Source organism: Acanthochromis polyacanthus, chromosome 8, assembly GCF_021347895.1.
Source record: "Acanthochromis polyacanthus isolate Apoly-LR-REF ecotype Palm Island chromosome 8, KAUST_Apoly_ChrSc, whole genome shotgun sequence".
NCBI lineage: Eukaryota > Metazoa > Chordata > Actinopteri > Pomacentridae > Acanthochromis > Acanthochromis polyacanthus.
This window is the reverse complement of record NC_067120.1, coordinates 42153976-42168650: the sequence shown is the minus strand read 5'-3', so window position 1 is coordinate 42168650 and position 14675 is coordinate 42153976. Positions and strand designations below refer to the sequence as shown.

Here is a 14675-nt window from a genome sequence, read left to right as displayed (position 1 = left end):
GGGGTTTTTAACTCCCACCTCTGGAAGAGTTTCTCCTGCATCCAGAGGAGGTTGGGACATGGAGTCTGAGTGGTCCATGTTCAAAGCCTCCTTTGCAGAAGCAGCTGTTAGGAGCTGTGGTCTGAAGGTCACTGGTGAATGTTGCAGGGTTCTCACCAGGATTTTTTTTCAGCGTAACGGCAGGTTACTGTCTAACGTGTGCAATAGACGGGAAAGGGTCAATCGACAGGAAAGTACGGCTGAGGTGGGGAGACATAAATTAACCTAGATAGGCACCCATTCGATAAAAACAAACGCACATGGCGTTATCTGTCAAAATAACAGCGCAGCGGCCCTAATCACAGTGTTAACCCTTCCTGTTCGGCCCCCGACCGTGGTCAGGAAGCCCGGGGTTAACCTCTTCACTTCCTCAGCAGCCGTAGAAGCAAAGACACAGGAACCCAGCCGTATTGAAGAACACTGCAGCCTTTATTGTCTATCAACAGTGGCTGAACCGCACAGTACCGCCAACCCAGAAACTACACACCTTCTCTCCTCCTCTACCCAGCCATCTGAACCGACTGCTCTCTCTCGCTCGCGCTGCGTTCAAGGTCGCTTGGACATCTCGCTCTCTCTCACACACACACACGCTGCTCTCTCTCCCTCTCTCATGACGGAGCCACACACTCTCATAACAACAGCGTAATCTTTGAAATGCGCTGTTGAGAACCCTGATCTGTCAAAATAACAGCGTAGCGGCCCTAATCACAGCGTAATCTTTTAAACTGACAGCGTAACGGGCCGTTACGCTGAAATGCACTGGCAAGAATCCTGTGTTGTGGTGGAAACCCAAAAACCTGCTGATGATCACCAGCTGTGAGGGAAGCCATCAGGCTGAAGGAGGAGGACTTTAGGGTCTGGCTGGCTCTGGGGTCTTCTGAAGCAGCTGACAGGTACCGATCGTCCTAAAGGGCTGCAGTTGTAGAAACTAAAACTCTGGTGTGGGAGGAGTTTGGAGAGGCTATGGAGAAGGACTTTTGTTGGAATTGAGGAGGTTCTGGCGAACTGTTTGAGGCAGGGCTTTGCTCAGGCTGTGTACAGTCGGGTGGAGAACTGTTGACCCGTACTGGGGACATTGTCGGGTGGTGGAAAGAGGACTTTGAGGAACTCCTGAACCCAGTAAACACGTCCTCTGTGGGGAGACAGAGCCTGAAGATTCGGGGGATCTTCATCCATATCCATGACAGAGGTCGCTGAGGTAGTTAAGAAGCTCCTTGGTGGCTCCAAGTGTGGACGAGATCCTCCCTGAGATGCTGAAGGTTCTGGACATTGTTGGACTGTCTTGGCTGACATGTCTCTACAATGTGGACATCAGGTGCGGTACCTGTGGAGTGGCAGACCAGGATTGTGGTTCCTATCTTCATAAAGTAGGACCAGAGAGTGAGATCCAACTACCGGGGTATCACACTTCTCAGCCTGGAAGTGAGGCTCTGACCAATTGAAGAACCTCAGATTCAGGAGGAACAATGAGGATTCCATCCTGGTCATGGAACGGTGGATCAGATCTTTACTCTGGATTGCTACAAATGACAAGGATAATGGAAGAACAACACTACAAGTTGACTAGCACCTTTTGGAATAAACATGGCAAAAATAAATTCATATGGTGGAACAGTACAATGACGAGTTCTCCGTTTTATGCACGGAGAGGATGGAGATTCTAATGAGACGCATGGATTACCAAACCGTAAAAGGAATACAAAAAGGGAATTCTGTTAATTATAAAATGTATGACATGGAAAAAGACATAGATCCGGAAGATAACTTTTACATAAACAACAATTGTAACTGTGAGTACTACACACCAGAACATCTGAGAACTGAAGTGACAATAAATGACACGTTATCCATCATCCATTTTAACAGTCGTAGCCTTCAAGCAAATTTAGATGAAATCATACACTGCCTTAACCAGTTTGATGCATTTAATGTAATAGCAATAACAGAGACATGGCTTAAAGACGATAAAGAGTGCAATATACAACTAGAGGGTTATGATTTTTTGCTATTAACAGGAAAAATAAAGAGAGAGGTGGACTTACTATATATGAAAAAACTTTGAATGTTACCTTGTTAAAGAAATGTCTACCGCAGTAGATAATATTGTGGAATGTGTTACAGTTGAAATGCTTCTTAAAAATTCACAAAAAGTGTTAATAAGTTGTGCTTACAGAACCCCCGGTACAGCTACCATTGATTTATTTAATAGCACACAGGTGGAATTACTTGGTAGGGTTGGGGGTAGAGGTCCCAGGTTTGTATGTGGAGATTTCAACATTAATTTAATGGATATGGGTAAATCGGAGAAAAATAGAGATTTTCTGGACTCCATGTACGGCCTGGGTCTTTTTCCCACAATCCTTAAACCTTCAAGGATATCAACTACTAGTGCAACCTTAATTGATAATATTTTCACCAATGTAATGGACAGTAAAATAACCAGTGGGCTCTTAATTAATGATATTAGTGACCATTTACCGGTGTTCATAGTAGTTAACAAGTTTTTAATAATACAGGTCAGTGTGGTAACCCTCAATCACATGATAAAAAGCCTATGAGGTGTAAATCACTCAATGCAATAAATGCTTTAAAGAATGACTTAATTATGCAGTCCTGGGATGAAGTATTCAAAACAACTGATCCAAATGAGTCGTATGAGAATTTCTTGTTAATCTTTAATTCTCTTTATGATAAACATTGTCCTGTCCATCTACATAAAAAGTCCAAATTTGATGGAAAAGCTTGGATAACAAAAGGATTGCAAAATGCAATTAAAAAGAAAAAATACTATACAAACAGTTTGTCAAAACTAGAACCGAAGAGGCTAATGTCAAATATAAGCAATACAGAAATAAACTTCTGAAAATAATGATAACAAGTAAAGAACTATATTACAATGATTTATTAGAATATAATCAAGGTAATACAAAAGGTACATGAAATGTATTAAATAAAATTATTAAAAGGAAAACAGGTACGAGGGAATTTCCAACATATTTTAAGAGTACAGATAAATGTACCATCAAACAAAATCAGATTGCTAATGAATTTAATAAGTATTTTTGCTAAAGTGGGGTATGATCTTGCAGAAACAATAAAAGAACCTGAATCTAAAGAAGGAGTGGGATTGGACCTTATTGAAAATAATATTAATTCCATGTTTCTAAAACATGTTGAAGAGCATGAGGTCCTTAAAATTGTTCAATTATTTAAAGGTAAAAACTCAATTGATTGTAATGATATTGACATGAAATTAGTTAAAAATATTATTTATCATATTGTCAAACCACTAACCTATATCTACAATCAATCATTACAATCAGGCATATTTCCGGAAAAAATGAAAATAGCAAAAATCATACCCATTTACAAATCTGGTGATAGGCATAGTTTTTCCAACTATAGGCCAATATCCCTTTTACCTCAGTTCTCAAAAATTTTAGAAAAACTTTATGAACAAAGACTAGCAAGCTTTCTGGAAAAATATAACATTCTAACAGACAACCAATATCGTTTTAGGAAAAATAGATCAACTGAAATGGCTATTCTGCAAATGGTAGAAAAAATAACTACAGCTATAGAAAACAAAGAGTATGCAATAGGAATATTTGTCGACTTAAAAAAAAGCTTTCGACACTATTGATCACAATATCCTGTTGAAAAAATTAGAACGCTATAGAATTAGAGGAATTGCAAATAAATGGATAAAAGATTATTTAACAAATAGGTACAAATATGTTCAAATATCAAACAATAAATCAGAGTTACAAAAGATAGTATATGGAATTCCACAAGGTTCAATATTGGGAACAAAATTATTTTGACTGTGCATAAATGATATTTGTAAAGTGACTAACCTTTTGCATTTTATTTTATTTGCAGATGATACCAATATATTTTGTTCTGGAAAGAATACTGATCAACCGAACTAAAAATTTTAAAAAGCTGGTTTGACATAAATAAACTTTCATTAAATCTAAATAAAACAAAATGTATTATTTTTAGTAATTTAGAAATAAACCAGCCTGTGGAAATTACCATTGACAATGTCCAGTTAGAACAGGTGGATGAAAATACCTTTTTAGGAATAATCATTGATTATAAGTTGTGTTGGAAATCCCATGTGGCACATGTTAAATCCAAAATGTATAAGATACTGGGATTACTCCAAAAAGCAAAATTTATACTTAGTTCCAAGTCCCTGCATCTACTTTATAATACTCTAATACTACCATATATGTCATATAAACATATATGAACTGAAGTCTGGCACTTCATTATTTATATTTAAGAGAAAGCTTAAAGCCAAGTTAATGGAATCTTATTTAAGAAATTTATTGTAAGGCAAAAATGTAAGCTTCTGTAAAATTCTTCTCTGGATTTTTGTTTTCATTTTTCCTTTCAGCGTGAAAACATAAGTTGTGATAAGGGTAGGCGATATAAGCTGTGCTTCAGCCTATGCCTTTTCAGTCGTTGCCCAACAGTAATTGTTTATTATTAATTTGTTGTTTTGGATGCTGACTGAAATAAATTAAACTAAACTAAACTAAACTCAACTCTTGTGCAGCTGCTGAGGGGGTCATGGGAGTTGGACCTGCCAGTCTACATGTGTTTTGTGGATCTGGAGAAGGTCTACAACCATGTCCCCTTAGGGACTCTGTGGGGGTTCTGAGGGAGTATGGGGTACCGGGCTCTCTGATACAAGACATTCGGTTCCTGTAGAACCAAAGTGAGAGCTGTGTCCTCATACTCAGAACAAAGTCAGACTGGCTTCCAGTGGGTGTTGGACTCCTCCAGGGCTGTCCTTTGTCTCTGATCCTGTTTGTGGTCTTCATGGATCTTAAGGATCAGCCGGGGTGAGGAGGGTGTCTGGTTTGAGGACCTCAGGATCTCTGCTTTTTGCAGATGATGTGATTCTGTTGGTTCCTCAGACCTTCAGCAGCACTGGAGCGGTTTACAGCCGAGTGTGAAGTGGTGGGGATGAGGATCAGAACCTCCAAGTCTGAGGTCATGGTTCTCTGATGGAAACTGGTGGATTGGTCCCTCTGGGTTAAGGGGAAGTTGCTTCCCAAAGTGAAAGAGTTCAAGTATTGAAATGGAGCTAGAGAAGGACAGGAGGATTGGTGCAGCGTCAGCAGTAATGAAGGCATTGAACTGAACCGTCGTTGTGAAGAGGGAGCTGAGCCTCAAGGAGAAGATCTCAGTTTACCGTCCATCTACGTTCCAACCCTCACCTATGGTCATGAGCTCTGGGTAGTGACCCAAAGAATGAGATCATGGATACAAGCGGCTGAAATGAGCTTCCTCTGTAGGGTGTCTGAGCTCAGCCTTAGAGATAGGAGGAGAAGATCAGACATCTGGAGGGAGCTCAGAGTAGAGCTGCTGATCCTTCACCTCTGAAGGAACCAGTGGAGGTGGTTTGGACGTCTGATTCAGATCCTTCAGGGAGACTTCCTTTGGAGGTTTTCTGAACACGTCCTCCTGGGAGGAGCCCCCGGGGTAGAACCAGAACATGGAGGGATTATATATCTCATCTGATCTGGGAACGCCTTGGGATCTCCCAGGAACAGCTGGAATGCATTGCTGGGGGGAGGAACGTGTGGAATGACCTGCTTCATCTGCTGCCTCCACGACCCGACCCCGATAAGAGGAAGAACATGGATGGATGATTTATGGATGGATAGTTTAACCAGAAGGTTTAATCCGAGTCAGGTTAGTTTAATCAGAACCTCCTGCAATGTTTAGACAGAACCTTCTACATTGTTCAGACAGAACTTCCTCCTGTTGATGAAGGTGGAGGAACCTGTAGTCTTGGTTCCATCTCATAAAACAGAAACTCCAAAGATGTGTGAGCTTCAGCCAGCCTGTAGCTCTGAACACAAAATAATTTATTTCTCTAAAAATGATGATGCCTAAAAGCGGCAGATGATTGGAAACATATTTTATGGTATAAAAATATTAATAACCTGAGGTTGTCTGTGAAGGTTCTCATTCATCCAGGTCATCTTAAGGTGAAGGGTTTAGGTCAGGCCACTGGACTTATTCTTGTGATCTTGAAGACGTTCCAGGAGAAAGAAAGATAGGGAGCCAACAACCACCAGGGAAGACCCAGACAACAAAAGAAAGAACATTGTTGTCCCTTATGTTGGAGGCCTTTCCAAAAAACTGAGGAGGATTTTTTCCAAACATGACATGCCGGTTCATTTCAGACCTGAGAACACACTCAGACAGAGACTGGTTCACCCAAAGGACAAAACACCAAGACACAGACTCAACAATGTAGTTCATGCAGTCCAGTGCAGTGAGGACTGCCCTGATCTTTACATTGGTGAGACCAAGCAGCCTCTACACAGACACATGGCCCAACACAGAAGAGCTCAGCTGTCCATTTACATTTACAGGAGAATGTCACTCCTTCCAGGACTCAGATGTACATATTCTAGACAGAGAGGACAGATGGTTTGAGAGAGGAGTGAAAGAGGCCATTTATGTTCATCTAGACCAGGGGTCAGCAACCCGCGGCTCTTTCATCCCTCTGTTGTGGCTCCCTGTAACTTTGGAAAATAAATAATCAGCAAGCTATTTAATTAAAATTTCTTTTATTTTAGACTGTTAATTTTTAAAATTTAATTCTAAATTTGAAGATTATGGTGATTTTGTAACATCAAAATAAAATGTCTTAATTTTTGTCTGTTAAAATACGCGTCCCAGCCGTCAATCTCCGACACTCACCGGCCTGCAGGTATTCATTTGGAGTCCTGTTGATCTTTGGATCCCAGTGTTTGCTCTACATTCATTCAGCAGCAGCGGGCCACCATTCCTAAATCCTAGCCGTCGCTCCTTCAAATTTCTTTCTTTTCTTATTGTCACAAATACAGCACTGCCGCACGTCTCCGCCTTCACAGCAGAGTCCTGCATAGTGTCGGGTACTCGTGAGTACTAAGGTAAACTACGGATAACTGTCTTACTCAGTATCTACTCTTTGATATGTCGGGTTAATACGACGTTACTAGCGAGAGCACGGCTCGATGTCACGTCCAGAATCCAGGCAGCAGGTCAGAGAGTCAGAGGAGTGTCGTCTTGGAAAATAGGGCAGCGACTTACCGGAGAAAAGTTATTAGATAAGAGATAACTCATAATAGATTTTACACGTTAAATAGACATTCACAAAATATTGATTTCCAGCTAAAATTATGTAACATATGAGGTCCAGGAGCAAAAATGACATTAACCAAGTAAGATAAATATTAGTGGAAGGACACGATTAAAAAATGAATCTATCTAATTAGAGGCTTTGTAATTAATTAATCACGACTGATGGCATCAAATAACAATATCTGACATAATCAGCAAAGTTTTTCAATTTAAATAATTTTGTGTTGATGACTGAATTGGTGAACAGACATATATGTTAACTTAAACAACAAGTATATTTCATTTATCTTTATCTGTCTGCTACATTTACAGATTACTGCAAACTCAAAGTTCATTTATAGCGATTATATTCAATATTTTAAAGCTTTTTGTAAACTCAAGCACCTTTAGCTTCTCGAAAAGTGGTCTATTATGGGATGGACACACTGGCTTGAAGTGCTGCGGTGATCAGAAAGCTATTTGTTGCACAATTTGCAAATAACAACACTTCTATCCAACCTGCCATCAGGAAGATTTTTCAAAGAAACTTTCTGCTCAACACACTCAGAGTGTTCTCGTCTTCGATCACTGCTCACCAATGTCACAAACTACGATGGCGAACCCGAGCAGAGACCACACTACCGAGGCAGAGACAGATTGAAAGAAGGTTTATTGTGGGAAGGTGGGGGGATTATGGAGGAGAGGGAAACCGGGAGGGGGTCCAGGAGGGTGTGGTGATGAGGAGTCCGGGGATGGAGTAGCGGAGCCGGGGATCAGCGGCCGGAGGAGGTTCTGGGAGGACCAGAGTGCGGCGTACGGGAAGCGAGCAGTCGCCTAGCGGCAGCACAACAACAAAAGACTTGGACGCCAGAGGGGGGAAGAAGCCAGGCACAGGAGATCCGGGGGCGAGGAGGCGACAGGCGGATCCGGGGGCGCAGGAGGGAGCCAAGGAGGGAATCCGGAGAGGGACACGGTGCAGGAAGGGAGCTGAGGAGGGAGTCCGAGGAGGAGCACAAGGGGGACAGGCAGGTCGGGAGGAGATCCAGGCAGCTGGGTCGCTCTAGGCGAAAGAGAGGATAAACAGACGTTAGAATGAAACACTTCAAAAGAAGGCAAGCGAGAGGTGAGAGGGAAACTGACGGTGTTATGGCTGCTGTTGCTTTCAAAAAACAAGACGTCCAAAACTGTCTGGTTCGTCTCTTGAGGAGGAGGTTTACGACTCACTAATTTAATAAGCACATGCAGAGATCTACTGATTCAAAAACAAGTTTTATTTACGTAAACACAAGTTAACTATTCCCCGTTGTTGACTTTCTCAAAAATACAAAAATAACGTAATTTTAGTGGTTGATAAACTGTCTCACTCCTTCAACACAAAAAGCAGAGCCTTCCAAGTGACAGCTGATCGCTCTCCCTTAATCAAGGGAGTGGGATGGCTCAACAAGTAGGAGGCAGGTGAGCAGTTAATCATAATCACAACCAGCCAAATGATCAAAACAATTCAAACAATCAATCATCAATGAATAGAAATAGGCTCCAACAGACGGCGTAGCAGAGTTTACGATCTGGCGGATTGTGGAAGAAGGAACTGTTTTTTTATGGAGGAAGGTGTAATCACTCGATGAGCCGCAGCTGCCCGGATTCTGCGGGGAAACGCTAATCACCAAGTGGAGGCAGGCGTGAGGCTGCGCTCCACCTGGTGCAGCGGCGGAGAGAGAGAAGAGGGAGAGAGAGAGGGAGCGAGATAGGGAAAAGGGAATTGGATGTCAGGAAGGACAGGGGGAGGAGGAGGCCCTGACAACCAAACTTTGTTGTGCACTGACAGTGCATCCTGTGAATCTTCTTCATGGCTGGAAAACAGACTTGAATGTGTTCAATGTTCATTCGCGCTACCTACCTGGCTGGAGTGTTCATCAGTGTTATTGGTGTGCCAGAAATGTGGAAACTGAAAAAGGTGCGGTTAAATACATTATTTTTTAATGCATTATTTTTTTTATTAATTAATAAGTCAAAATTAACAAGGGCATAGAGGTACAAAGCGATATATGCAGCGTTGTCTTCATTTTAAATGCCAGAAGGATTTTGTGGCTCCCGGTGTTTTCTTTTCTGTGGGAAACGGGTTGAAATGACTCTGAGTGTTAAAGGTTGCCGACCCCTGATCTAGAGCGACCCACTCTGAACAGAGGGAAGGCCTCAGACACCATCTCTCAGAAACATACAAAGCTGTCTTAAGAACTCTGCCCAGAAGATTGAACCGCTCTTCATACCTTTCCTCAGGTGAGCCTAACGAATCACATGATGAGTCATAGGTAGGAGGCTATTCAGTGGGCCATTAAATCAACGACTCTCACCAGGCCCCCTCTATTAGCATATTAATACAGCATTGGGAGTCAACATCTGTTGTTGAAAGATTTCTTTCCTCTTTCAGTAGATACCATCAGCCTTAGCCCCACCTTCACCTCTAGGGGTTAAATACCTGGGACTCTCCAAACTAGTTTTTTAAAACTGAAGAAGCCTCTCGGATGTGAGACGAAACGTCTTCAAGATCCCAAGAATAAGTCCAGTTGCCTGAACTAAACCCTTCACCATAACCTGAGGTTCTACGTTCCTGTCATCACCAGGTGTGTTCTGTCTTCCAGGTGTCTCTGGTCTCTCTGCTGCTCAGGTGGATGGGATTCAACACTCATTACCTGAGAACCCTGAGAACCCTGAGGGTCCCGTCTCGCTTCCAGGGAATGAAGGTGAGACAGGCAGACAGATGGACAGACAGACGGACGGACAGACAGACATAGATGGACAGTGGTGCTGAAAGTTCTGGTGGTGGCCTGTCTCTCTCTCTACGTGTCTGTCTGTAGGTGGTGCTGAAGGTTCTGGTGGTGACCCTCCCAGCGATGCTTGAGGTTCTGCTGGTGGTTCTGACCGTCTGGCTGATCTTTGGGAATCTGGGGGTGAATCTGTTCGCAGGAAAGTTCTATTACTGTTTCAACGAGACGTCAGAGGAACTTTTCCATACTGATGCCGTGAGCAACAAGACAGAGTGTTCTTTTCTGATTGAGTCTGACTTTATGGAGGTCCGCTGGAAGAACACGAAGTTTAACTTCGACTCTGTGGTCTCCAGCTACGTGTCGCTGCTGCTTCTGGTGAGTCTGAACACATTAAACACGTCACTGTGGAGGGTAATAACCATGTGACCAACACACCTGAAGCAGACAACACCTGTACTCACACTACATTAAACATGTTTAAACTGAATTAGTCCTTTCAGGGACGTGCAGGTCAGATAAACTGATGGAACCAGTGTGCTCTAAATGCTAACTCATCATCACTCAGATTAGAACTTGTTGTGAAACTCAGCTCAGTCCTCCAGAACTCACAGGGAACATTTTATTTCCATCACTTTATATCAGAAACTAAAAACCAGTGATTTCTGATGAACTTCTGTGTTGGTTCTCTGTTAGGCGATGTCCCACAGCTGGTACGATATCATCTACTCTACTATGGACTCCAGACGGGTCAGTACACCTGCTGTTAGTACTACTGTTTGTAGCACTGTTAGTACTACTGTTAGTAGTACTGTTAGTAGTACTAACAGTACTACTGTTAATACTACTGCTGCTACGACTACTGTCACTAATACTATTACTCTGCTAGTACAACTACTGTTACTGTTACTGTTGGTTCTTGGATTGAAACTAGTGTGTGTGTGTGTGTGTGTGTGTGTGTGTGTGTGTGTGTGTGTGTGTGTGTGTGTGTGTGTGTGTGTGTACAGGTGGAGGATCAGCCTGTCTATGAGTCCAACCTCTACATGTACCTGTACTTCATGTGTTTCATCTCCATCGGCTGCTACTTCACCTTAAACTTCTTCATCAGATCCTTCATTTCTACTTTGGAACAACAGAGACACAAGACAGGTACAGGTAGACAGACAGACAGGTACAGGTAGACAGACAGTTGGATGGTTACAATGACAGTTTGTGGATCTTTTCTTTTGTTTGTCATGTCTTGTTGGTTCGTCATGTTCTGTTGGTTTGTCATGTCTTGTTGGTTCATCATGTCTTGTTGGTTCGTCATGTTCCGTTGGTTTGTCATGTCTTGTTGGTTCGTCATGTTCTGTTGGTTTGTCATGTCTTGTTGGTTCGTCATGTTCTGTTGGTTTGTCATGTCTTGTTGGTTCATCATGTCTTGTTGGTTCGTCATGTTCCGTTGGTTTGTCATGTCTTGTTGGTTCATCATGTCTTGTTGGTTCGTCATGTTCCGTTGGTTCATCATGTCTTGTTGGTTTGTCATGTCTTGTTGGTTCGTCATGTCTTGTTGGTTCGCCATGTTCCGTTGGTTTGTCATGTTCCGTTGGTTCATCATGTCTTGTTGGTTCGTCATGTTCCGTTGGTTCATCATGTCTTGTTGGTTTGTCATGTCTTGTTGGTTCGTCATGTCTTGTTGGTTCGCCATGTTCCGTTGGTTTGTCATGTTCCATTGGTTCGTCATGTTCCATTGGTTTGCAATGTTCCGTTGGTTTGTCATGTCTTGTTGGTTCGTCATGTCTTGTTGGTTTGCAATGTTCCGTTGGTTTGTCATGTCTTGTTGGTTCATCATGTTCCATTGGTTCGTCATGTTCCATTGGGTCGTCATGTTCCGTTGGTTCATCATGTCTTGTTGGTTCGTCATGTTCTGTTGGTTCGTCATTGTTACCACTCTGGCTCAATGAGTGGCAACAAAGATGGGGAGACCACACAAAAATCAAAGGTTTAACAAAAGATTTACAATGAAATGTGTAAGTGTAAGGTGTAGTGCATGTGGTGTGTGGATGTGTAGATAAATCAAACTAAACCAGAAGGAGACAGCATGGTGGACATGGAGCAGGAGCAGAGAGAGAACAGGTGTGCCAGATCTACCTAAATAGCCCAGATTAGGAGGAAGGGCCATAGCCACACCCAACCGGCACAGCCCACCTGCACAGAGGGAAATGGGAGAGGAGCAGCTGCAAAGGCCCTGGGGCCGTCACAGTCATGTTCTGTTGGTTTGTCATGTTCCATTGGTTCGTCATGTCTTTTTGATTTTTCATGTCTTGTTGGTTTGTCATGTCTTGTTGGTTTGTCATGTCTTGTTGTTTCGTCATGTTCCGTTGGTCTGTCATGTCTTGCTGGTTCGTCATGTCTTGTTGGTTCGTCATGTTCTGTTGGTTTGTCATGTTCCATTGGTTTGTCATGTCTTGCTGGTTCGTCATGTCTTGTTGGTTTGTCATGTCTTGTCGGTTCGTCATGTTCCATTGGTTTGTCATGTCTTGCTAGTTCATCGTGACTCCGTTAGTTAACTCTTTTTTGTCACCTTTTCTTTGGAGGGAGCCATGTTTTCATGACGGAGCAGCAGCACAAATATTCCAGTTACATGAAGACACTGTTCTCTGAGCCTAACAAAGATGTTCCACGTCCTCAGGTGGGTTCAGGTTCCAGCATGTTAACCACTCCTTATATTAGTGTTTCTCTGTGTTCAGTCAGTCAGACGGTTTCTAATGGAGCTCCATCACAATCAATCAGAGGTCTGGACAGTCATTAGTAAGCTGCTGCTGTAACTGGACTCATGAAGAAAGTCACATCCACACCTGAACTCCCTCACTTGGAGACATGAACACACTCACTGGGTCCATGGGGCTTGGTTTGACACACCCGGAAAAGGTTCTACGAGACTTTTACCCATTGGCCTCACCACCCGCAGGGATAGGCATTAGCGTTTACTGCAGTGTAAGCTGGATGGCAGTCTGGGGTGAGCTGACCGCTGGTCATGCAGACTGGTTTTAGGAACATGAACATCAACTCTCTGCGTTTGGAACCGTCCCTGTTGTTCCAGCAACCTAAGGACCTCTTAGTGGGCACCAGTGATAAAGGATGTTGTCAGACTGAAGGAGGCCGTTTGGGCTTTACTGATCTGGGAGTGTCCAGATCAAGACAGCTATGGGGTGGCTTGAGGGGCAGTAACAGAAACAAAACCTTAAGTGTGGGAAGAGTTTAGGGATAACTATGAAAAGGACTTTTTTTCGACCTCATAGAGAGCCTAGCAATCTGTCTGATGACTTAAAGGAAAGCAGGGCTTAGGTTGGGTTCAGTCAGTGTTAATGTGGAGAGGACTGATGACTGGACTGGGAATATTAGACAGTGGAAGGAGCACTTTGATGACCTCCTCAACCTGACCAGCGTGTCGTCTGCTGAGGTGGCAGAGTCATAACTTGGGAAAGCCTTGCCCATATCTGTGGCTAAAATCACTGAGGTAGTTGAAAAACTACTCAGCTTCAAGGCACCAGGTCTGGACAAGAATCGGCTTAAGATGCTGAAGGCTGGACACGGTTGAGATGGCTTAGCTGATAAACCACTTTAGTGACACGTGGAGGTTGGGGTTGTGGCTGTGGAGCTTCATGCTTCTCATTTTCTGTGCTGTAACTGTCAGAGTAACACACTGCTCAGCCGTCCTGGAAAAGCTTCCTCCAGGGTGCTGGAAAGGAGACTCTGTTGGGGGTACTGATGAGCCATCTGGTCTTGTTGCAACCAAAATGAGAACTGTGTCTGTATCCTTTGGACAAAGTCAGTCACATTTTCAGTGGGTGCTGGACTCTGCCAGGGCTGCCACTCATCTCTGATCCTGTTTGTGATATTCATGGACAGGATCTCGAGGTGCAGCTGAGGCAAAGAAGGTGTCTGGTCTAAATCTCAGAATGTGTGCTGTTGGAGATGACGTGGTTCTGTTGACGTCGTCAGACCGTGACCTTCAGCAGCACTCGGGTAGCTGCAGCTGAGCATGAAGCAGCCAAGACGACAGTCGGTTGCTCCAAATCTGAGGCCTCGATTCTCTGCTGGAAACCAGTGGATTATTTCTGGTGCTGCCCCAAGTGAAGGAGTTTAAGGATTTTGTTTTGGGGTGATGTCAATGAAACTTAAATGTGAGATGGACAGACAGATAGGTGCAGCATCAGTGGGAATGTGGGTGTCATACCGGACCATCGTGGTTAAAAGGGAGCTGAGCCTGAAGGTAGAACTCCTGATTTACCAGATGATCTACATTCCAGTCTTATCGAGAACCATACATAAATGTTATCGACCATAGGTGGGTTCCAGGCAGTGACCAGAAGAATTAGGGAGGTCTTCAGGTGTTGTAATGCTGTGCTTCCTCTCCAGAACCAGTGTCATGCTCGGCTCTTTGATGTGGTGACTGCTCCGTGCTTTGAGATCTTCATGGGGATGGTGATCTGTCTGAACATGGTGGTTTTGATGGTGGAGACGGAAGACCAGAGCCACAAGAAAGAAGTTGTCCTATACTGGTTCCACTTCATCCTCCTCCTCGTCTTCCTCCTTGAGTTCTTTCTAAAGATCATTGCACTCAGACGGCACTACTTCAGCAGCTGCATGAACATCGTTGACTTCGTGATCCTCATCGTGTGCATAACAGGTGAGTCAGCAACGCCAGGAGAGCTCATCGTCTTGTTTGGTGATGTTATTCTCACAATTAGTGATGTC

General features: G+C 43.4%; 1 protein-coding gene across 3 annotated transcripts in view; it reads left to right on the top strand.

Annotated features, from left to right (window-relative positions):
• LOC110971321 (sodium channel protein type 4 subunit alpha B-like) overlaps positions 1-14675 on the top strand; it is a 50173-nt gene that overhangs the window by 30649 nt on the left and 4849 nt on the right. For all 3 annotated transcript variants that reach the window (XM_051951915.1, XM_051951913.1, XM_051951914.1), the window contains 6 exons: positions 9813-9914; positions 10029-10313; positions 10632-10685; positions 10943-11084; positions 12512-12606; positions 14337-14607. In XM_051951915.1, the coding sequence (XP_051807875.1) occupies positions 9813-9914; positions 10029-10313; positions 10632-10685; positions 10943-11084; positions 12512-12606; positions 14337-14607 (949 nt within the window). The remainder of the gene's footprint in view (positions 1-9812; positions 9915-10028; positions 10314-10631; positions 10686-10942; positions 11085-12511; positions 12607-14336; positions 14608-14675) is intronic.